This window comes from Phycodurus eques, chromosome 15, assembly GCF_024500275.1.
Source record: "Phycodurus eques isolate BA_2022a chromosome 15, UOR_Pequ_1.1, whole genome shotgun sequence".
Taxonomy (NCBI): Eukaryota; Metazoa; Chordata; class Actinopteri; order Syngnathiformes; family Syngnathidae; genus Phycodurus; species Phycodurus eques.
Window position 1 is genome coordinate 6,618,239 of NC_084539.1, and position 24,695 is coordinate 6,642,933.

The 24,695-nt window shown below is 41.0% G+C and overlaps 1 protein-coding gene across 9 annotated transcripts in view; it reads right to left on the minus strand.

The window, feature by feature from the left end:
- Positions 1-675: 675 nt before the first annotated feature.
- grin1a (glutamate receptor, ionotropic, N-methyl D-aspartate 1a) overlaps positions 676-24,695 on the minus strand; it is a 40,261-nt gene continuing 16,241 nt past the window's right edge. Inside the window, exons 4-22 of one of the 9 annotated variants that reach the window (XM_061697624.1) lie at positions 22,817-22,879; positions 21,953-22,050; positions 20,254-20,375; positions 19,145-19,319; positions 18,241-18,385; positions 17,361-17,447; positions 16,902-17,037; positions 16,440-16,567; positions 15,595-15,759; positions 14,648-14,766; positions 14,227-14,339; positions 13,703-13,851; positions 12,816-12,973; positions 12,089-12,250; positions 11,714-11,823; positions 11,235-11,380; positions 6,195-6,221; positions 5,464-5,574; positions 676-2,521 (exon numbers count right to left, since the gene is read on the minus strand). In XM_061697624.1, coding sequence (XP_061553608.1) covers positions 2,453-2,521; positions 5,464-5,574; positions 6,195-6,221; positions 11,235-11,380; positions 11,714-11,823; positions 12,089-12,250; positions 12,816-12,973; positions 13,703-13,851; positions 14,227-14,339; positions 14,648-14,766; positions 15,595-15,759; positions 16,440-16,567; positions 16,902-17,037; positions 17,361-17,447; positions 18,241-18,385; positions 19,145-19,319; positions 20,254-20,375; positions 21,953-22,050; positions 22,817-22,879 — 2,283 coding nt within the window. In that variant the 3' untranslated portion in view covers positions 676-2,452. Of the gene's footprint in view, positions 2,522-3,960; positions 5,575-6,194; positions 6,222-11,234; positions 11,381-11,713; positions 11,824-12,088; positions 12,251-12,815; positions 12,974-13,702; positions 13,852-14,226; positions 14,340-14,647; positions 14,767-15,594; positions 15,760-16,439; positions 16,568-16,888; positions 17,038-17,360; positions 17,448-18,240; positions 18,386-19,144; positions 19,320-20,253; positions 20,376-21,952; positions 22,051-22,816; positions 22,880-24,695 lie in introns of those variants that run through there. The other 8 variants (XM_061697622.1, XM_061697617.1, XM_061697623.1 and 5 more) reach the window with 8 other exon arrangements.

Sequence of the window (24,695 nt, forward strand, 5' to 3'; positions counted from 1 at the left end):
AAGGGAAACTGGACATTGTGAGGATAGGTCAGCCAAGACCATTGCGGGTCACTGCCTTTTTTTTAGGGTAAGGGTTCTTAGTGGTATCTTTTGATTGGCTTTCTGTTCATCTCCATGACCAAGTGTGACACTTGGTCTGCTGTGATCAAGGTGGAGGTCACCTTGGACTGGTCACCATTCAACCACAGGACACATAAAGTACAAGCAATCATTCACACTCACTGAGTTAGAACTGAAGCCACTATATGCCATCAGCGACCACATTTGAGAAGTACTAGATTATATTTATGCTCTTTCTTAGATGGTTCAGAGTTTTTAGTTCAAGGGTTATTACATAATGCAAACATGTTTTTACATGTAATCCCCCTCCCCCATTGCAGGTACATTATAGTCTAAGACATTCAGTCTAGCAATAATTCAAACTCAATAGCGGCCTGCTCAAATGTGTGCATACAATTTTCAAAATGGCCTTTTTCAGGAATGTTACACGATCATATAAATAATGACATTTCAAATATTGATTCAAAATTGCCCTGTGATTGACTGGCGACCAATCCAGGCTTGTAACCCACCTCATGCTGAAGTGAAGTGAATTGGGATTGGGATTGATTAGAAAATGGATTAACGGATAAATAAAAGTGATCGATGCAGATGATAAATAATTGAAAAACACAATTTTGGGACTTGAAGTTATGTTTTATTTACAGTTCTATTAACAAAACGGTTCAATGAATAAAGAAATCAAGGGTTTTATACTCTATATTAAGTGTGTGTGTGTTTGTGTGTGTGCAGGCCTGTATAACAATGTGTGTGTTTGTGTGTGTGTGTGAGTGAACAAATAAGAAAAGTAGTAAAAGACATTCTCAGCAGCAGTCATAACACAAACACTCAATACAGTATCCCCATCCCCGTCGACACTAAACCAAACTCTATAACATTTCATTCTATTGAACTGGATCACTCAATTCAAATCCACAGTGACAACATGTCAGAAGAAAAAAAAACAATTAAGACAAATAAGAGACAGTAGGAGTGGTAATAACATGTCAGCATGCAGGTCAGAGCAAATTGTTAAAAGGTCGTGGACTAATGCATGTTTGGCACCATGTGATTGTGCAAAATGTTACAACTTTGTTAAAAATGAATCTGTAGACTGAGTTACTGTCTAACAATGCAGAATCGCACAAAAGAAAAAGGAACAGTAAAGGTGAGTTTATGGCCATCCTGTTGTAGTGTATTTTATAACAGTTTGGGAGTGCCCTCTCAGCGTAAAGTGCTATGTGGTGCTGCACACCAGGAAGGCAGTTGTTTCTCAGCTCCAGAAACTGGGAAAAGGCCTGTTTTTGCAGCCAACCAAAGCTTGCGAGCGTAGCAATGCTTCAAATCCACTCAGGCTCCTTCGTGAAAAAGTTCCCCAGCAACAACCTCTGCCACAAGGAAGGTTTTTCACCAACGATTGAGGGCTGGTTGGCTGAAAAACCTGGCCTTTTGATGCAACCCCTTCGAGACCGGAAAAGTGAGAGACTGCAGCGGCAGAGTGGAAGACGGAGGGCAGCCCCAAACATAACATGGCTTAGAGCATAAAAATATTAGTTTGCAGTTTCATCGGACAGCAAAACAAATGCTTCAGTCTTCTAGAAAATGTACTAAAGCTCAAGTGAATAATATTTATTGAAGAAATTCGTAGGGTAATCGAAAACATGCATTTGGCATTTTGGTGGACAACCAAAGAGGGAAAGATGAACTATGAATGATAACCATCATCATAAAAGTAATTACATGACCAGTGACATTCAAACACAAATAGATCATACTGTATACGAACACACACATGCCTTCATGATTAATCATGATCATTAGGGTCTTTAGTAGTGCTTCCCAATGAAATAAATCAAATCTAAACTATTTTCAAATGTGTAAGGTCACACAAACAATTCCTTTTAAAGATGCACATATTAAAGGAAGCTTACAGGACATATATTGCAGGACTGTGCCATTAAAAACGAAATATTACAATGGTTTAGAGGCTCTACTTGGAAGTGCTATGTTACAGTACTGGCATTAAAACGCTCTTATTCATTATTGTAACTAAACGTCACCAGAAAGCGAGGAGGCAGGTGAGGAAATGGGAATAATCGACAAGTAAGGAAGTATGTCCGAAAAATGTAAGATAAAATACGCAGGTAGTAAGTAATATGCATATGGGAAAGGTTATATGTGATTGAGGTGGCTCGGTGCATGCTCAGGGACCCTCGAGACATCTACCTGTATGGTCAGGTAATCCAGACGTTGAAAGGTTGCAAATTGGGTGGTTTAAGCCACGTCTTCAATTTGTCGACAATCTCCGCTGGCTGGCGGTGAAAGAATGAGGGCGATGGATCGCCTCCCGTGTCGCCTTCCTCTTCTTGTTCCCTCTCTCCTTCGGCTGGGGCAAGTTGGGTGCTCACGCTCCCTACACCACAGTGCTGACGGACGGATCAGACAAGTTGAGCTGCCCTGTGATGTCAGTGGGTGGGTATTGCTGCAGAGTTGGAGAGAACATAGGAGGAAGGGAGAACACGGAAGAGTGTTATTTTCTGCTAAAAAAAAAAAAAAAGTGTTCTTTTTATGGAGTAGCGGTATAATATTCTCGACATTTTAATGCACTTAATTTCTGCAGCAAGGTTTTCTAACCAATCTCAGGCGGATTAGTTTTGTTCTAGACTTCTTGTGCCTGAGGCGGGTCAGTTGGGAGCGGACGCTATGTGCACATGAGCCAAGACAACAGCACATTTGAATCATGTCTTTCCTTCAAGGGCTAATTTTCTTTGATTTGAGGAGTCACTCTTCCATGCGCAGAGGCGTCATCTCTGATTTTAGCAGCCCAGGAAGAGAAAAAAGACTTTTGAGGTTGATTTCAAAGTGCTGTTGTGTCCGAGCCATCACTTCATTTGAAGCAGAGTGAAGTCAATTATGGAGAGGAGCAGTAAGACTTGGTTTCCATGCAGGTTGCTAGTTGCTATGGTAACAGGGCTTTTCTTGATTGATTTGTGCCTTAAGTATGGAGTCTGACAGCCGCAGGTTGTATTTTTTAGTGTTAATGCTTTTGTTGTTGTTGTTTTGCAAACCTGATTGAACAATCAATCTTAATATATAATAAATCATTCTGGAAAACAAATACTGGCATGTCAGCATTATGTATTTATTTATTCTTTTTTGAATTAAATTATTTTTTTTATGAAAGAGGATACAGATAGATACATAATGTGCTTAAATTGTTGAGTGTTTTTTATATTATCATTTAAAATTTGGAGCCATTTGCAGAAATATGAAGGAGTATTAGGGCAACACCAAAAAGAACTATGAGAAAAAAGTCATAATGTGTAAAGTCATCATTTGAATGAGTCAATGTCAGAATTTCCACAAGAACGCTGAGTTGCTGAGTTGAGCTGTGGCTTCCCTCTCGACTTGACATACACTATAACTGTATAAGTAATATCATTGCACATTTGTTGAAAACCCAAAAAGAGACGATTTCAGTTCTGTTCTCCCGCGAACATTCACATGTTAAACTATTCATGCAGATGATGACGCATGCGGATTTTATTAACATTAAGATTTAGATGAGTTCGTATGCTCTAATTCTATGGCTTTCTTCACATAGAATCATCTTTTTTTTTTTGGGGGGGGGGGGGGGGGGGTTTACAGTGAAGCCCCAATACTGTACTCCTTTCTACAGAGACATCCAGACTATGAAATCTTCAAGAGTGGATGTCCCCCATTGGCTTGACCTTCAGTTTTCCGCTCATATGGCTTATAGCTCCTTCGTCGGCCTGCTAACAGTGGCCTCTACTGGGATCAAGGGGAGCAGCACAACAGAGACGTCACAAGCAAACTAATCGTTTCAAAGCCACTTATTCAAAATACAACTATGGTGGAGCTTATCACTACACAGCAAAGCTAAAGCGGGTATTGCACTGTTTTCTACTGCCACTACATCTATGACAGTTTGCATGCTTGTAGAGGGAGAAAGGAGCAGTGTGGCATGTGGGTGAGGGACACTGACACTAAAGTCCATTGATATCCATTTATGTAAAAGAATAACATTGATATAAAATCAAAAAGAAAGGTCAAAGACTGAGGATGGTAAATATTTTGGTTGCATCGTGTGTTTCGGCTAAACACTTTTTTTGCTTCGAGCTTTTCCACTTCGGCTCCCGCACCGAACAGAAAAGCAAAGTAGACGTAATACAAATGATGATCCCTCCCGTCTTCTCTTCAATTCTACTGCCAAACCTCAAGAAGGGAGAGTAAATGTGCTTTTGTTCACTATAAGGACGATAATAAAATGTCAGTGAACACAAGAGAAAGTGAGAGACATTATTAAACAAACACGCACACACGTACACGCACACACTCATACATGTATAGAGCAGACTTTTGCATTTGTATGCTAGGCAACGAGTGGCGCTTATACACTGAACTGTGAAACTGGTACTCTCAATGTGCGACAGCAAGATTCAAAGAGGAATGAAGACAAAAAAATTATCAGTTCACGTTTGCATCAATTGCACAGTGAGAGTCTACGGCCTCATACAGTCAAAATAAAAGAAGAAGTCTTCACCACCTGGAAACACCCTGAAAAGGTCACAGACAGTTCACGACACACACACACAGAAAAATAAACAATAATTATGACAGCAAAATATGACAAAGCAAACAATTATAGTAATGATAATAATTGATTTGAATATGAATATAAATCCATGAGTAATCCTGAAATAGACAGCTGGATCAGTTTAAAACCTTGTTAGTTTTCTTCTCAGCAGACTTGGCCATCAAATAGCCACCTTGAAAATAGAATTTGGGATAAAATGCTAGGACACCAGGACATGCTTGAAACCGAAACAAACCAAACAGACAAAGTGCAGGATTGGTGCAAAGAAAAGGTGAATACGATAAAGATAAAGCTGCCAAAACGACTGCTCACAATTAAAACATACAGACAGAGACACACACAAACGCACGCGCACAAAACCATTACAGGACACGCATCACACCATGTCCAAGGACCAAACATTTGGCAGATTCCACAACCAAACCAGCAGCGCAAGACAAAACACCACTGGCAGCTTCTTTTTTTTTTTTTTTTTTTTTAATTCTCAACCAAACCGCCCACTGTGGACAAACACTCCTTCCCCTGTAATGAATAAAGTCGGATAGCCTCTATAGTTGTAGCTTGCGGCCTGACCTGACCTGCACTTAAGCACTCCAGCCTGTGGAGGCGCTAAGGATGGTCGATGGTGGATCGAATGCTGAACTGACAGACACGTGGCAGAGGCAGCTGAGCCCGGTGGATATGGATGAGTGGAGCATGGGACACTCTCATGATTGGATATGGAAATGTGGGCAGAGAGGACAGAAGAGAAGAAAATAGAGAGGGAGGAATAAACAAGGGAAGATGTCGCTTCTCGGTCTGCTTACCGTGTCTTTGGAGGACCTACGTCTCTTGATGCTGGAGGCCAGGGTGGTACTGATGGACCTAAAAGAGGCTTTCTTTTTGGGGTCAGGCTCTGCTCTACCACTTTTTCTATCCTAAAATAAATATATGTCGAAACATTATTCATGTTCTATGGCTGGGGAGATAACCTTGCTTTCACTTTGTTCTTCCATTCCCAGCCACCCCAATAATCGACTTCAAGTATTATGCTCTAATTAGATGGGAGCAAAATGAGCAAAGAGGGCGATAGAGAGGGTTCAGGACGTGAGAGTGGGAAGGTTTAACCGTATGATATGAGGGCACTCATATAAATTTTATGCAAGCTGTCACACAGGTTCAGCAAAGCTGGCACGGTAGTCCAATCGTAGGGCTCTTAGAAATGCATTTGAATGAATGATGGGTCGTAAAGATGTCAGTGGGCGTGATAGCATGTTTCACTCATTAAACTATCCCAAATATTGCCAACTATCGCCTGAGCGCAAACGTCCCAGTTCCGAGAGCCAACAACACCCATACTCAATATAGACAGCTAAAAGGTCGCCAAACAACTTCAACTAGATGTTTGAAATTTGGACATGCATCATATTTACAAACTTACAAAGAAAAATAAGCACTTTTAACCATATCCATCACCATCAGAGTGCCCCACCACTACTCTCAGCTCAACAATTTGGTGTTTGTGTGCATATAAGAACTCATATTAAGGTATTCTTACATCCTGAGTCTCTAGAGAGGAAGATGGCTGCATAGGGGAAGAAAAGAAAAATAAAATAAATGTCCATCCACTTGATCGTTATTACGTAAGAATATCCTTATGCTTGAGCCAAGGGATCAGGAAAAGGAAAAATAGCTTGGATAAATAAAAAAAAAAGCAAAGCAAACATCCACATTCAAAGCCAGGCAGATATAAAAAGTCAAGCTACAATAGGGTTAGTGGAGAGCCACTCAAATGCATATGAAAGAGGGATACAACAGCAATTGTAACTGAAGCCCATTTAAAGTCATTATACCATAGCGGATATAATGGAAATTCACCCCACACATAAGGGAATGAAATGGGATGAAATGCATCAGAAAAATTAAAATGCAGACTCTAGATCCCAAATATGCACCAAATGTCAGCTAATGCAAGAAAGGAAAATACTTAATATTTTATAGTGAAACGAAAGCATTGCATGAATAAAGTAAAGAATAAGTGAGAGGTTGAGAAGTGGAGGGGAGGAGGGGGGAGGGAGGGGCAGGGAAGTGTGGTGTGAATTTCATCATGCTAGGACATTTTATGGTTGGATGGAAAGATAAGAAAATGGAAAAACATAGCATCAATAAACACAAAACAAACAGCATGACAAATTCATAATCTCCAGCATTGGCCCCACAGTACATTCTTTTTCATTCAGTTTTTTTTTTTTTTTTAGGGCGCATTGGTGCCATCCAGCACGTTCCTCTCAACCCCCTGATGAAGTGATCAGGTGGTGAGCGGGAAGTGGCAGGCATGGATGGCATGAAGCTGGCAGAAGGAGTGATTGGTGCAGTCATCGCTTGACTTTAATTAAGAATTACATTACTCTCCTGTTGGAAGATGACATCTCATGTTAGTTCATAATGAAAGGCTGGGAAACACAAACCGCCATAAACTGTCTTCCTTTAGGAACATAAATCAATTTCCAAAGAGACCTTTTTTTTTTTTTTTTTTTTTTTTTTTAGACCCCATTTCTTTCACGTTGTAGGCCTGATGAGGCACTGCGTGTTGCACAGTCGATGCGGGGCCCTCATATTGGTGGGGCACTCGCGGCTAGCTAGTTCTCCATAGAAAGAGCAGCATGGCGCTACAGTGCATCATAATCATCATCATGGTCATCATCATCATCATCAACTCAGAACATATCACAGTTTTCTTGAATCACTTCTAATATGACAAGTTTGTTCAGAAAGTGCACTTCTGACTAACATTTGAAATGGAAATGCTTGAAAGCCCCATTTGCAGCTACTTGGTCATGCAAGGCTGAGCGCCAACATGAAAATACAGAATGAAAAAAAGATCTATATTCCAGTGGAACTCTCAATTTGAGTGACCTTCAAAACTTTAGTGACTATAGCTCAATGTGAATTTGTAGTGTATGCATGTACAGGTGTATCTCCATAAAAGACTTGATCATGGAAAAATATATTTCAGTCGTTCAATTTAAAAACGTGAAAGTCATATATTCTATAGATTCATTAACCTCAGAGGGAAATATTTCAAGTCATTTTTTTTTTATTGTAACTGATATGGCATACAGCTAATAGAAACCCCAAAGTCAGAATCTTCGTAAAATTAGATTATTATAAAATATAATATAATATTTCTCTATAAGAATCATATAATAAATCATTAAATTAATGTGTGTTTTCCATGATATTCAATATTATTGAGAGACATCTGTATGGAGTGCAATGAAAAGTCAGTTAAACATATTTTTGCATCGGCCGCATCTAGCGACCAAGACAGTTTCGAGGGAGAAAGAAGTACGGTAAGCTTCACAAATTCATATTTCGAATAGTCAGAAGTGCACATTTTCTGAAGTTCCAACCCTGTGTTCCTATGTATGCGAGTTTGGGTCATATACCGACATGAGGCATTATAAACAAATATTTACATACGATCCCACATACAAAAAGTCCCCAAAATTGCCAGCAATGGGATTCCAGTTCTCAGTGGTGGCTGCACTGAGGGAGGAGGAGGTCACATACACTGCAATGGTAGATTTTCCATCGTGATGGTTTTATGTCTTACATTTCCAAGTTGTCATGTTGAATTTGTCAAAATGAGGTAACTGTGAGCAATCATAACAGCACACCCAAACAGTATGAATAATGTCTGGCACAGGACATATTGGATTAGCTCAACTCATGGGCTCCCTCAGCACTCCTTGCATGAGGTTTCATTTTTGCGGATATGCGATATCGCAGTGAAGATAGTCTGCCTCTTTAGCTCCAAGGCACTGGTGATGGGTAATGAGCAAAGATGAGCGTGCTTGAGCAATCTTTGTTTAGCCTTGCAGAAAAATCGATGTGATCGTCGTTGACGTGGATCTAAATCATGGCGGTCTGCTCGCAGTTAAGTGTGCCCCTCTCCTTTCTCCGTGATGCGCCACCCCGCCCCCGCTCACATCCTACCAAGCATGCAATCGCCTGCTGTACACATCCACAGAATGTACATCTATATCAGGACGCTGAGAACACGTACATACTGAACAGTAGTCAGCAAGATGAGATTGATTTGCTGACAGGCACTTGTGATTTTATACTGTACCTTTTTTTTTTTTTTTTTTTTACAGAGTTCTGGATCATATAAAATATGATATGGTGCAATGCCCACATCACACAGTTACAGTGGCTCGCCATTACACGTAGCTCGCGCAGGGAGTGAAAGCATAAGACTGAAGGGGAAATGGATGACAACCCTCCTTCGAGAAGGAGCCATGACTAGTTTGTTGTGGTGCTTTAATGGTCAGCTCATGCAAATTAAAAATAAATAAATAAATGAAATACAGGATTTCAGACCAGTTGCAAAAATTGAAATAATTTAGATTAAATGAGATTTCTTGCGTCACTGATGGTGTAGTGGTACACTCGCCTGACTTTGGTACAGGCAGCGTGGGTTCAGTTCCCACTCAGTGACGGTGTGAAAGTGAGTGCGAATGGTTGTCCGTGTCTATATGTGCCCTGCGACTGACTGGCGACCAGTTCAGGGTGTAGTCCGCCTTTTGCCCGAAGTCAGCTGGGATAGGCTCCGGCGTCCTGTGACCCTAACCAGGATAAGTGGTGTTGAAAATGGATGGATGGATGGAGATTTTTTGCACCAGTACACTGTTTTATATTGTACTTTGAAAAAAAATGTAAAATGTTTATAAGCTGTGTTTTTTTCTTTGTTTTAAAATGCTTTTAATCATGTATAGCACATTGAGTTACCTATATCAATGCATTTGCTTCACTTTGCTTTAGATTACACCAGATTTAACCTATGCTTTAAATAGTGAGCCAACCAAATAGCTGAAATATATAATTATATTAAAATGTAGTTCAAAAGTATTAAGTGGAAGACGTTTTAAGTTGGTCCTCACTGTGTTCCACATTATTTCCCACACTGAATAAATGTTTTTGACCATTTATAATTATTATTAATAATAAATATTAATAATAATAATTAATAATCAGGATTCTTTAGAACAAAACCACCTCAGTGGGAACAGCGTTTTTTTTGGTTTTTGTTTTCAGAATTACTCACATCACAGTGTTCCAACATATTATGCAACTCAGTTTAAAACAAAAGAAAACAAATGGTTGTAAAAAAAAAAAAAAAAAGTTATATGTTGTTGTATGTAGTCATTAGAGAGATAAATAACAAAAACTAATACAAATGATATTTCAACCCAAAAACATATTTGCTCATCAAGTTACATAGGAGCTGTTCTTTCATAACACTTTAACAACACTCTCATACATTGAACTTGTAATTCAGTTGATAGTGTCTACCTGTATCTCATTTGAGCATGCAAGAATTGCTGTTTGCAGGTATACTGCTGTCCACCCTCATAGGCCTTCCTTTTATGAAATCTCCACAGGTCCTCAATAGAGCTGAGGTGAAGGGACAATGGTGACTACACCATAAGTTATTCTCCATTTAAACCTATGGCAAAGCTTCAATTGCATGCTTTTGCTGTGTGGAATGGTGTGCTCCTGCAAGGTAATTATTTTACTGCGGAAGGCATGGTCATTCTTTTTATAATATATAAAAAGACACCCATACATGAAATGTCCAGTATTTTCCATTCCTTTGCCAAGCTATTGTACTCCAGTATTCTGTGTTATTCATCAGCAGAAAGATCCTTCTTTTACCTCACTATGCATTCAAACTGTAACTAACTTAATAATGTGAAGAAACCTCCTTTAGTAATTACCCCTCAATTAGGTTTACCTGGGAAACTAATAATCAAACCAGTCTTTAATATCAGTGGCTTAAATAGAGACGGCACGGTGGACGACTGGTTAGCGCGTCTGCCTCACAGTTCTGAGGACCGGGGTTCAATCCCCGGCCCCGCCTGTGTGGAGTTTGCATGTTCTCCCCGTGCCTGCGCGGGTTTTCTCCGGGCACTCCGGTTTCCTCCCACATCCCAAAAACATTCATGGTAGGTTAATTGACGACTCTAAATTGCCCGTAGGTGTGTATGTGAGTGCGGATGGTTGTTTGTTTGTATGTGCCCTGCGATTGGCTGACAACCAGTTCAGGATGTACACTGCCTCCTGCCCAAAGATAGCTGGGATAGGCTCCAGCCCTCCCGCGACCCATGTGATGACGTAATGAAATTGTGTTTACCGATTGGAAATTGTATTTCTGTTTTTTTTTTTTACCGTATGTTTGCATGAGCTGACCTTAAACAGATTACACAAGCCATAATAGAAAACATCATGCTATGGACAAGGAGATTGGTGTATTAAGATTTGTTAAAGGGTCATAAAGTCCTATTATGAAGTTATTTGGAAAGTGAATGATGTAGTGCATATGCAAGCACTTAGTTACATACTACTTGTCTTACTGGAGGCAGATTGGCCACTGTGTGGGATTTGTAGTTGAATATTTTTGTGTATAAAGACTTCCCGCATGTGACTTGGAAAGTTCCCACATTGAGCCCTATGAGAAGTGTGGCGAGCTAAAGCGATTCTCTCTCAGTCCAGGCTCTTTCACCCTGGTTAGGACAAAGGAAATTATTCCTACCTGCAGGTTCTTCCTCCAAACATTAACGGCCGCAAAGGCGAGCTGCATCTGCTTCCTGCGGGCGTCTTTATGGCGCTTATATGCTATTTCAATGAAGATGAGGAAGATCCCTGCTGCTATGCCACCAGCCACAAGCATGAAGACCCCTGTACAGAGGGAGCAGTAGAGAAAAGATGTGAGCTGTTGATCATAAAAACACACACTTCTCCCACTGAGCATGGACATTGTGTGCAGAGCAGTAAGTCATGCTCAGTGGTTGCCACGCCTCTTTTAGACCAGCTCCCACGGATAACTGAAAACCACACATTCCCAATTTTACGACTATGAAGTCACAGCACGAGAGACTGTACACATGACCCACACCGACACAAAGAAAATTGGGGGATAAAGGTATTGGACAAAAAAGGGCTACAGTAACTTACCACTGCAGTTTTTGTCCAATCACTTTTACCGCTTTTCCTACGCATTATGGACCATACCTGCCATGTTTTCAAAGGTGAGTGTGGCTGGGGCATTGCTCCTTGAGTCACACTCCTGGTATCTCACCCAGGTTTTATCTAGGTCTTCCATGAAGCCGTTCTCATGAGAACTGCAAGGGTTCAGGGAGAGAGGTGATAAAGTCAATGCACTGCACAAATACTGAGACACTAGAGTCGCTTATACCCTGATCGCAACATATATGAGACAGACAGACAGACAGACAGACAGACAGACAGACAAGGCAGGAAGGGGAGCTAAATAGAGAGATGTGACAAGGCAATGGCTAAAAATGGTCAATACATGACCATGAAATCATATAGAAAAGAAAAGAAAATACAAATTGGACGAATAATGCACCTTCGGCTGGGACAGACCTGAGAATAGCCAGGGACACATTCTGTTTCCAGGGGCTGTCCTTGCGCATGCCTATGCCAAAGCCCGAACGGAAAAACAGCTCTCCCGTGGTCACCAGGTCGCACTTCTGCGAGGCTTCAAACTCCAGCACCGCAGAGTCCCAGATGAAAGCATGCAGCTTGCTGTGGGGGAGGGGGAGGCAGGAGGAGGAGGAGGGCGGAAGGTGGAGGGAGGGGGAGGAGTAGGAGGAGGGGAAGGAGGGGTTACGGTGCAACAGTACAATGATCTACATACACATTTACGATCGGCGGCCCTCTCTCTCGCACACCAGATCCTGTGAGTCATTCAGCGTTTACCTAATGTAATCCAATGACAGATGGGTGAGGGCTCCTCCCCCATCATAGTCCCCCCATCTCATAGATGTTTGCCTGGGTACAACCTGAAAAAGGGTTCTCCTCCACTCAATGTTAGCTCCACATCACTCTGTTACCTGTTTGGTTGTTACGTCCACATCTACCCACCTGGGTCTCTGCTGAGCCATGGGCCTGGATCAGACAGATGGCTGGAGTAAGTCCTACAGATTCCATCTGATCCAAAGGTCCATGTGTCCCTTCCACTCCTCCCCGCCCACCACCCCACCCACCCCTCCCCCATCCCCCTGACCTGACCGGGGCAGCATTGACTTTGTGCTTGACAGGTTGAGAAGCCGGCAACACGCTCTGTCAACGTGGCCTGGCCGAGACTCACTTGTCACGCACTGCCTGGATGGCCTCGGCGGCACTCTCATAGTTGTGCTTCTCCATGTGGCGGTACATGGTGCTAAGCTCCACCTGCCGCCGGAAGTAGATGTCCACGGAGCTCTGCTTCACCGTGGCATAGATGAACTTGTCAGATGGGTTTCTGAGCTGAAGAGAACATTTGTCATAAAGTCATAAAACTACAAGAGCTGCTGCCAAATATTTTGACCGTATACTTGTGTGTTAATTACCTGTGCATAGGAATTTATGTTTAAATCAGCATGCGGTTTATTGTGCGCAAACACCCTTTCCAAAGTTTTTTTTTTTAATAAAAAAAAACATTCTTCTCCTTTGCAGAAATTCCATACACCCAATACTCCATTCATTTTTTACATTTTGTTTTAATAAGAACCTCAACATTTGTGAGCTTTCCCAATCAAGGTGGGTATATTGTTAAGCCAAGTAACATCTGAATCTGATCAGGATTCTGAATCTGATCAGTCATTCATGCCTGGTGCCTTATTTAAGGGATTAGGAATCTGACTAGCATCTCTTCAGTCCAGTTCAGTCCCAATCACAATATTGTAAACCCTTTGATCCTCCGAAAGCCAAGTCCTTACAAACTACAGCCTCCCCCCAAATCCTATAATATAGTCTTTTATATGCTTATAATCTTGAAAGTTTTGCCAGGTTATCACATCTTTTGCTTTTGTAAGCTCCAATTACATTTTGTAATATCACCCCAAAAATGACTACAATCTTTTATGTATTAAGATCCTAGTCATTCAATCATTGATTTCGCAGGGGACAAATTTTAAGTTCTGGCAGAGGTCTGAGGTCTGATTAACAATGTTGCAAGTGATTGTAGTGTTGACAAGCGATCATATTATCATGTACCCTTGGGTCATTGATGCCGGTGATACGCTCCTCAGGCCGGTCCAGCACTAGGAAAGCAGCCAAGTTGGCAGTATAGGAAGCCACAATGATCATGGCAAAGCCAGCCCACACCATACCAAGGATTCTCGCTGAGAAACTGCGAGGTGCACCTGGAAGTCAAATGTCACTGTTCAAATACTCGACCAAAGTGTATATGCTGGACTATACTGTACACAACAAAAGGAGAGCGCAAAAAAATGGACAAGAAATAGAAGACACCAAATCAAGTGAATTTGTGTAAAGACTACAGGAATAAAATGGAAAAGAAAGATAGTATCAAAGCCCTTTTAAAACAATTACAATGTCATCTTCAAAGAAAGGCTGGGGTATGTCAAATTGCAGTATTTCTAATGCCTTTGACATCAATTGACATCAATTTCCCTGCAAGGCACAGCTAATGTTTTGCCCCAAAGTCACAATACTATTACCAGGTTGCCATATGCAACAAATGACAAATTTCTACAGTTTCAGTTTGTGCATGTCACCTTCTCCAATTCCAGAGTTCAGTAACACTCCCCAGGAGAACCACATGGCAGATGACAAGGTGAGGGCATCTTCCTCTTCTTCTTCGCTATTTACTTTAAATCTTCCAAACGGGCTGCAGGAGAAACATTGGAAGGGTTGCATGAAATTCAGAGAATGTGCTTGAGAAAACCTTGGCAGCCTGAGGGCAAGGGAAGGAACTGAACATGAGCGAGCAAAGCCAGAAAGATAAACAGAAGGAAAACAAACAAAGAAGGCAGCACAGATATAGCGATGCGATGGTTGGACTCAATCTCCTCCTCTGTCTGTCTTGTCATCTAAACTGATTGGAAGATCTGCAGGGATTAAGATTCCATGCACACACACACACACACACACACACACACACACACGCACACGCACACACACAGGTTCCCCATGTACCTGAACCGGTCTAGTAGGTAAAGCATCACCGCCACCACATGTACCGAAAGACCCACCAGCAACCACAGAGTACTTTGAAATGGCTGCATGAACGAGTCCAGTGTACTGCGAGGGATTTCCTAAAAAGACACATCGCAACTGGTTAATGATTTAATGACACATATTCAACAAGTTCCTTCAATCATCTCCCATTCTGCTTTCTCCTCACTAGGGTCGCGGGCGTGCTGGAGCCTATCCCAGCTATCTTCGGGAGAGAGGCGGGGTACACCCTGAACTGGTTGCCAGCCAATCGCAGGGCACATATAAACAAACAACCATTCACACTCACGTTCACACCTACGGGCAATTTAGAGACTTCAATTAACCTACCATGCATGTTTTGGAATGTGGGAGGAAACCGGAGTAACCAGAGAAAACCCACACAGGCACGGGGAGAACATGCTAACTCCACACAGGCTGGGCCGGGATTTGAACCCCGGTCCTCAGAACTGTGAGGCACATGTGCTAACCAGTCGTCCACTGTGCCGCCATATTCAACAATTGTTCTGATGAAAATACAATCATTATAGATCAGCAAGCAATGTCATTTACAAGTCTAAGGCTCCCAAAGTATGAGTGGTCAGCATGTTAATAATAGAACATTTCTGTTTCCAGTTACCACATCCACACGTATACTAATGGGATTTGCTGCAGTTGTGCAATTCCTCACCTAATATAAAACTCAGATGCGGATCTAATGCAAAATGTAATGGACACAATACTTTTTGGCAATTATTTGAAATGAAAAAATACAATATTATCATCATGTATTAAATTACATTTTGGCTGCACTGGGGCTAATGTGGTATTTTATCGCTCTGAACGGACTATAAATCTGGATGATACTGTACATGCCACCTCAGTTGGTGCTTACCTAATTTGAGAGAATAGCAAAGTGATGAATTTACCTTTTTAACGAGGATGGTCAGACCTTGATATTTGAAGGGTTTGGAGAACTCAATGTACTGGGCTCGTTCATTGTTTATAGTCAGCGGGGCAACGATCATGTCAGCCAAGCCCCCCAGGAGCTCTCCCATCATGCCATTCCACTCTTTCTTGTTACTGTTGTTCACCTGGAGCACCATTAACATGATAATCAGGACACTATCAATTAAAATGACTTAATTCCAGAAGTATACAATATAATTGTGTTCTTGAAACTTATTTCAAGAACTCTCTGAGAAACTTATTTCTAAGAGAGTATTGCTCAGCAACTCTGCAAATCCAATGATGTGTCATAGATTGTCGTGAACTATTTTGGTTAAAGGTTTTTTTCCCCCCAATCACTTGTATGGAAGTGATTGTTACACAATACCGAGTACGATGGCCTACATTCAAAGTATTATTCGCAGCGCCATTGACTGACTGCTTACGTCACATGCTCTTCATTGGTTGGTCTACACGTCAATCATTACAGGCGGCAGTAAAGATTATTAGTTTACCTGTTCACAGAATTAAAATAGACAGTATTACTAAAGTTAAATAACATAAATAGTCAGTGTCATATAATTTTTCAACACTTTTTTCAAACACTGATGACAGGTATCTTCAACTATTAGTGTCTTTTAGCGGAATGGCACCAGCTTCATAGTTATGGCATTCATAGCTGAATGGTAGGTAGGGTAAATGACCAATTCCAAAATCCCCCCCACCCCAAAACAATAACATGAGTAAGATAGGGTGCATCATTTTGTGCCTTGACTGAAATACTGAATCACAAAGATGTCCTTGAGTGATGTAAAGTGACACCCACCCGCTCCTGGGTACCAAATTTCCCATCAGCCACCAGATGGACCTCGTAAGTAAAGTTCATGGTCATAGCCAGCTTGATCAGGAGATCAATGCAGAATCCATAACAACACTGCGGCACAATTGGGCGTCCTGTAACCAAACCAGCAAATGTTGCTAATTACAATCCACCCTGAGGAAATATACAGTTTTTATAATTTAGAGTCTTTATCCGGCGCACGTAGACTGGACAAATGCATCGCACTCTCCGGATGCAGATCTTATGCTCGCACACAATCGCTGAGCACATATGACACACACACACACACACACACACACAGTACATCAGTCATCACACACTCTGAATGGCACACTCTGCTACATGCATACATATATAGATACCTACTGCATATATATGTATGTATGCATCTCCAGTAGGTTTCTGTGCATTAAAAGCACATTGATATAAACGTCCCTGATGTGTTACCTGGGATGGTCTCATTGGGCCCCGTGCAGATAACCTTTTTAATTAAGACTCCATTTAATGTAATTTCCTCCTTGCATGTTCCATCCGGCATAGTGGGTTTCACATATACAAATGGCTCCTGGTGTATTGTCACTATCTACAACAAATAGGACAGAAAGCTGTTTATCACATCCTTTCAGCTGTTTCCAACCTATGGGACCATCTAACAGCAATGGAAAATGGACGTCCAAGAGACAGATACAAGAACATATGCACAGATAAAAAGAGTAAAGCCCAGCGTTTCTCAGGCCTCATTTGAAACATCCATGTTTAATATCTTGCTGCAGCTCTTACGGATATGGAGCGGCTTCATTTCCCTCTACACACTGTCTCACAGGGAACATAAGTTAGTCTATGTGTCATAGTTTATATGCATAGAAGTGAACATACCATCGCTGTGTAAATGTGAAGCCACCTGACCTTTAATCGAGTCGACATCTGGAAGCCTTGCGGTTTTTCAGTCTCCCCACCGGGCCAGATAATCTTCCGCTGATTGTTCATTACCACCTACAGGGGGATCACACACACACACGAGCAGATACAGTTTAAAAATTGGGTGCTGACAGGAGGTGCGTGGATGATAAGACCTTAACATTGGGAGTAAGCATAACTAACAAATCATTTTTATGTAACCACAGCTGTTCTGTTATTTATGATTGCCTTTGGACTTCTGTATCCTACCTTAGGGTGTCATGATTTTTTTAAAATTATAATATCATTCTTTTTTTATGAACTCTCATTTCTGTTAAGAAATGCTTTGCTTGATGCATTGTGTTTATACGTATCAAGACACCTACAGACTGGTGACATTTCAACATAGATAAACTAACAAATATATATTTCTTGAGGAAAACTCATAAAGAACAGCTGAAGTATTAATTTTCTCAGCCCATCACATATTGTGTCCAGCATCACATCCATTGTCGTGACCAAGCCAGTGTTGACCCGAGTGTCGCTTGTCTTCTGTTCTGTTTCCTTTCTGCTGAGCACAGCTGAACAAAATGGCGCCTCATGTTTCAGAAAGAAAAATGCCATTCTTTGTTTTAGAGGCGAAGCAATCTACATTTCCAACGAGTAGCCCACGATGTGATGTCATTTCTTACATCCCTCGATGCCATCTTTCAATATTTGTTCGATATTAGTTCTTCAAGATTATTATTCTTTTTTTATCTTGGGAAATGGCATAAAAGAATAATAAAAAAAATGCAGAGAAGCAAAACAATGCATACAATTGTAGAAAATAGAGCTTGAAATTCTTAACGCGAATCCCTGTGCATAATTGTGGCGGCCGTTAGTTTACCTGTGTCCCGTTATAAATGCCCACTTGAATGAGGCGACTCTTCTGGTAGTTGAGAATGCTGTAGTGGGCGTACTTCCTGTCTCCGTCGTCATTGAACTCCACGCGTCCTGTGAGACCCTCTGGGTATTTAGACGACATGAGCACCCTGTGGCAAGTGAATGCGAATAATTACAGGCTATGTGCATAATGAAACAGTGGATGTGTGTTCGAGCATGAAATAATGTGCTGTGTGTATGTGTTCTCGTGGGAGTGTAACGCTTCAGCGAATTGTGTTGTGTTTTAATAGCACATCTGCAAGGAGTTTTTTTCTCTTATGCTGTTGAAAAAAAACTAAGTAGGTCACTTGAAGGTCAGCAGGCAGATACAGCAGATTTTACGTACCGCAGACAGAATATGTTATGTAATCTGTATTGTTTTTGTAATTTCACCTCCTTTAGTTTTTCTCCCTGAAAAAGCAGAACGACAGTCTAATATAACCTTAAATTTGGGGATCGGATAATGAATCTCATCTTAGGAACGTATAAAATAAATCTACCATTAATGTACAGTTCTTATAGAACCTGTCAGAGATGCATCAATTGAGTTATGTATACATTATATTAGGACTATAATAATTAACATTTACTATGCTGTGAAAGACTTTTGTCACCAAATGTAAATAGTGAATCAAGGAAAGTGACCCCTTGAGTCAATCAGACGTCTTAACCCTGAGTCCGATGAGGAGTCTGTATCTTCACGTTATGATTTCAAGATTATAACACCATTACATTCTGCATTCTCCTGTATGTCTTTTTGAAAGGGCTTAGTTAAACAAATAAAATGAAGACATGTTTTATGTATGCTTTTTTCTCTCAATAAAATTCGAAAACCAAAAAAGAAGAATATGCCATAAAATTTGGCATACCTTTTGAAGAGCGGCCCCGTTTTCCAGATGTTAGTGTTGCCCACACATCCTCTTGGCGGTTCGGTAATATTTTCCTTCTCAAAGAGCTCCTGGATGGACTGGGCCACCACCGCCACTGCATCATTGATATGAGCTGACTCGTTCTTCCCGTTGATGAGCTGCAGGCCGATCAAACCTATGACCGATCCAACGACAAACAAACAATCACTGATCTGCAAAGAGCTGCGTCTCAGGATCCTTTTGCAATGCTCAAAGTGGGCAAAAACTTATAGGGCCTCTAGTTTAGACATCCTGAATAAAGGTGACACATCAGTAGTAGCATCTAATTGCCCTGCCTTCAAAAATAATTCATCAGGCAGGGCAACATAAATAAATGTATTTTTTGTTTTTTGCTACTGATGACCTTTCACAGCATGTGTAAAGAGTCCCTTGAAGTTGGATTTCATTTATCCTTTTCCTGTTATTCAGAACTTGGGGAATCAGGCAAACTATTCCTGGTGTTAAAACAAAAATGCTAGCAGACCAGTCAATAATCCAACTTCAGCTAAGTTTTCTGATTGCAACCAGGTCCATCTGACTTCTGCAAGAAGCCCCAGTGGAAGTGGAGACAATGACAGCACAAAAAATAGAGGGGGGAAATGCTTTTTGAGAAGGGGTTTTGTTGTGTAAGGGTGACTGGGAGGGAAGAGAGACACAAAGTTGGTGACCACAAAGTGTTACAATGTAGTGAGAGAAAATGAAGAAATGAGAACAAGAAAGGCTGTTGTAGCTTACCATTCTACCAGCTGCAAAACTCTTCCTTAATAGTTCATTAGAAATCAGGACATTAACATGGCAGAATAGCACAATGAATAGCCAGGAAACACACAATTCAACTGACAAAAACAAGGAGTACTGAACACAACACATTTAAACCTTTAAACACTCGGTGCTTAAACGTTTAAACGCTTATCCATCACACGACACACATTGGTTCCATGGTGAAATCATGTACAGTAATGAATCCATTTGTAATCTCACTAATCATGTGTTTGTTGGAATTGGCCTTTGAGTTACGCCCGGGTTAACTTGGGTATTTGCCACAGGTCCCTGCTGGATGATGAACGTACCGTCTGGCGCCTCGCTCAGCGCTTTACCCGACATCTCCCGCTCGCCCACCAGCCACACGTAGCCTGAGCCTGTCATGTTGAGGAAGCGGGCAGCCTTGTACACGGCGGCGGCGTCTTCCTCGCTGGCAGAAGATGACAAGGACATTAAGAGCAAAAGAAGACAGAATAATACAAAATGAATGGTGAAGAATGGTCCAATGAGAGCAATTGGCAAAAAAAGAAAGCCACTGCAAGTAAGGACCATAAAAGACGGGTCAACGTTTTATTATGGGAAATTATAATTATGCAATAATTATGCAATTATGCAAAAGAAGTACGGTCGTCCCCATTGATATAGTTCTAAATATTTTGCTCATTCTTGTAAATACATACCGATGTGCAAGTACAGTATGTGTTCACTCGTTTAACATTTATGAATGCACTTTATGTACATCATTTACATGTGAATGCTTTTAAAGATACAGTCACATTTTGTTTTTCATTTTTGTTAGTTGTTTGCAAGCAATGCTTTGAAGCTAAAGGAAACAAGTTGAATGCATACATGTGCAAATTGTTGTCTTTAAAGGTGTCCCATATTTTGGCTATTTATATCTCCATAGAGTGACTCTCTAACATGCACTTAGTATAAAAGTGTTAATTTAATTGAAAAAAAAAACACCTTGGTTTTGTCATCCTAGTTTCCAGAAAAGGCTCCTCTGACAGCTACTTCTGTTTGACCCAGTTTTGTATCTGATTTGACCATGTTTGAATAAGACTGCCCCCTTTCCTCTGATTGGTTGGCTCCGGTCGACACACTAGGCGACTGGTTAGAGCGTCTGCCTCACAGTTCTGAGGACCGGGGTTCAATCCCCGGCCCCGCCTGTGTGGAGTTTGCATGTTCTCCCCGTGCCTGCGTGGGGTTTTCTCCCGGCACTCCGGTTTCCTCCCACATCCCAAAACATGCATGGTAGGTTAACTGACAACTCTAAATTGCCCATAGGTGTGAATGTGAGTGCGAATGGTTGTTTGTTTGTATGTGCCCTGCGATTGGCTGGCAACTAGTTCAGGGTGTACCCCGCCTCCTGCCCGATGATAGCTGGGATAGGCTCCACCTGTGACCCAACCCTACCTGTGAGAACACACGTGTTTGTTATGTTGACAGTCCTGGATTGGGAGCTGAGAGGTAGGCAGAGATCTTTGCTAGTGACATAGATAAGTGGATCTAACCTCACTATACTATGTTAGTTCATCATTCATGTATTTATTTTTTTATCTTCGTAAGATTTTTATTATACTTCGGTTGTTTGTTTTTGGGACACAACGTAGTAAAATATCACAACAAGGTATGTTGAAAGTAGTTTGGCAGTCACTTACAAACACTAGACATTGTGTGGGTGTAAATGTTGATTGTGGTCTTGCCATCCTCTTACTGTCTTTACACAGGAAAAATATATGGATTCCATCAAACATGCTCTATTCTTACAAAATGTGATAGCATGACAATGCAATACGTTTTAGCACTTTACACTAAATTTACAAAAGTGCAACGAATCACATAGCGTAATTGTACTTTCTAATAGATGCTGAACATCAAATATCTCATTCCCCCCCCCATAAAAAATGTCTCACGGTAAGAGGATTCTGTGAGAAATTGGATCAATGTGAGGATAAGTGGTACAGAAAATGGATTGGCAAATGTTATTTTGCGTGAAACTCTCACCTGGCAGAAAGGATGATGACTCGGGCCTCCAGTTCTTTGGCCTCCAGCAGTAGGGCCGTTAAGTTAGTGTCTTGGCTGAACTGGAGGACTTTCTCTGCCTGTGATCGGGGCAGAAGAAATGTCAAGCCAGCTACTTCCCATGCCTTAGACACCATGATGCTTCTTAACCTGCTTGGTTTGAGCTTGACCGATTATATTTTATAAACGGGAGACAAAGGTTAAAAAAAAAAAAAAAGCGATCCAGTGGGGTACCGGCTGAATTCAAAAAATTAAAAGCTTGAAGGGAAAAAAAACCTTTTGCATTTGGTTTTACATGCAAACTGAGGATTATCAAGGCTCCGAAAAAGGACGTGCATGTGTTAGGTAGGGATAAGAAAAAGGTCAATGCAACCAGTAACTAAAAACGGGTGAAGGAGGTGACAGGGATATTTTGCCTCAGCAACAAAAATAGCTGCTGAAAAGTAAGGAAGAAGGAGCATCCGGGAGACGGGCTGGTCCCACACTACCAGTTCTCCACAAAGAAAAAGGCTTGCAAACTCTTTACGTGACAGCGTGAGAGTTCAGAGTACATGCATTCCTTGTTTTAGAAATTGAAAATGAAAATGATAAAAGCCAGGGCGCTGCTCACTGATGTTTTTTTTTTCTTGCTGAAAATTAAACATTTTTCATAGCAAAACCATTCTTTATTTCAACGACATGGGAATTTCTTAAAAAAACCAAACAAAACAAAAACAAACAAAAAAACACGTGCTACCAAGGGAGTGGAGGGCATTTCTGGGTCGGCTGGTGACTGGTTTGGGCTGGTTTTCTAGTTGCTACATTTGGAAAGTTGGTGGGCGGCGTGCATTGACCATGCAAATATACCTTAGGTCCTCGCTTGTTGTCATAGGACAGTTGGTCGAGGTTTTCATAGTTCCTTTTTTTATTCTGATGAGTAATGTGCACAGAGAAAATATGCAGACACAGAAAAATATTATAAACAGTTGAAAATGGAGGGCAGCAAAGCATTCCAACAAATCTCCTGTTGTGGTTCAAATTGGGATCTTTAATTGTGAGGCTTGCAAAGACATCAAGACTGTTGAGCAGCGGTGGTTGTACAAATCCGACTTACAATACAACGTACAAATACACAGCAAGGATTATTCAGGCTTATATAGCCTTAATTAATTATTTCATTCTAATTGAGTTGCTTTCATCTGCTTATCACACATAAATATTACATTTAAGCTCTTCCTTTATATCAGGGGTGTCAAACTCATTTGTGTCGCGGGCCAGATTGTAGTTCTGGTTTCTCTCAGAGGGCCGTTAAGATTTTTAAATCATATAAATATTGAATCAACTCCTTCTATTATTACATAGACAACAAATTGATAGCTGAATAGTTTGGAAATCGAAATTCAAGGGTAATACTTTGTAACTATTGTTTAAGTTATTGTATTGGTAACAAAAACATGGTTGGAAATATTTATTCCCTATGACAATTCAATTTTTTTTCTACAGATTTTAGCAAGAATCATGGCAGTTCAAGCACATGATTTGCTTTCGCGGGCCACATAATATGATGTGGCGGGCCAGAACTGGCCCCCGGGCGCTGAGTTTGACACCTGTGCTTTATATGTTCAAATGGTTATCACACAAACACATACATTCCTGGAAACTCACATCAGCTAAATCGTCGATCCAAAATAAACTAAAATAACAGAAGTGGAAACTACTGGTTGAACCAATTAGTCCGAGTCCGAGTAGACATGTCACAAAGAATCATCACTAGATCAAATATCAAATATCAGCCTCATCGACGGTTAAAGCTTGAAGTCAACTAATTGCTAATCATGGGTTTTAAACATCTCTTCCAGTCGGCCAATTTACAAAGGACTTTTGACTGTAGCGTTCTGTGGGGGGGGCAGCGAAATGTTCAACCAACAAGGCGACACAGTCTTAAATACATCTGCGTGGGACCGAGAGCATGAAAATAAGTTATTTGTAGATCAGAGTAGCTGTTAGCCCACTAGCTTCGGCTATTCTGATTGCCGCTAGCCTTGAAATGTTCATACCAGCAGGACCACAGGATTAGTGGTGAGGAACGAGGGCAGCTGCTGCTATGGAACACAAAAAATTCCATGCCCCGAGGACTTGGTGCTAATTGCTTGCTGGCTTGTAGGCTAAGACGCATCCGTTCGCTGCAGACCATGAGGTCTTTCAATACTCCATAACCTCGCTCTCTGTTGTCGTGTCTAGGTCCACATAGCAGAGACACTTCAAGGAATGTTTATTGTTAAAACACAGCGAGCGGTGCAACAATTAACCGATTGATCAACAACTAATCAATTATCAAATTAATTGCCAACTACTTTGATAATCGATTAATCATTTAGAGAGCTTGTTAAATGTAAAATTGTCCAAATCCTTCAATTTTCAGCTCCTCAACAGTAAATATTCTCAGATTTCTGTAGTCCTCCATGAAAGCAAACTGATTATCTTTGTGTTGAATCTAAATAAGACATTTGCAAGCATTCACTTTGACTTTAAAAAACAATGAACAACATTTTTGCCAATTTTCTGACGGATGATACGGACCAAACCAGTAACTGAATCATAACAGATTTACGTTTTTGCATTTTTTGCACTGTTAATTTGAAATAAAGTCTATTGTCTTGTTTTTAAACGAAGGGATGGAATGGAATGGATGAATGGATTTTGGGTTGTAGGCATAGCTTGCTAGCTAACTGTCTGTTGTAGTGGT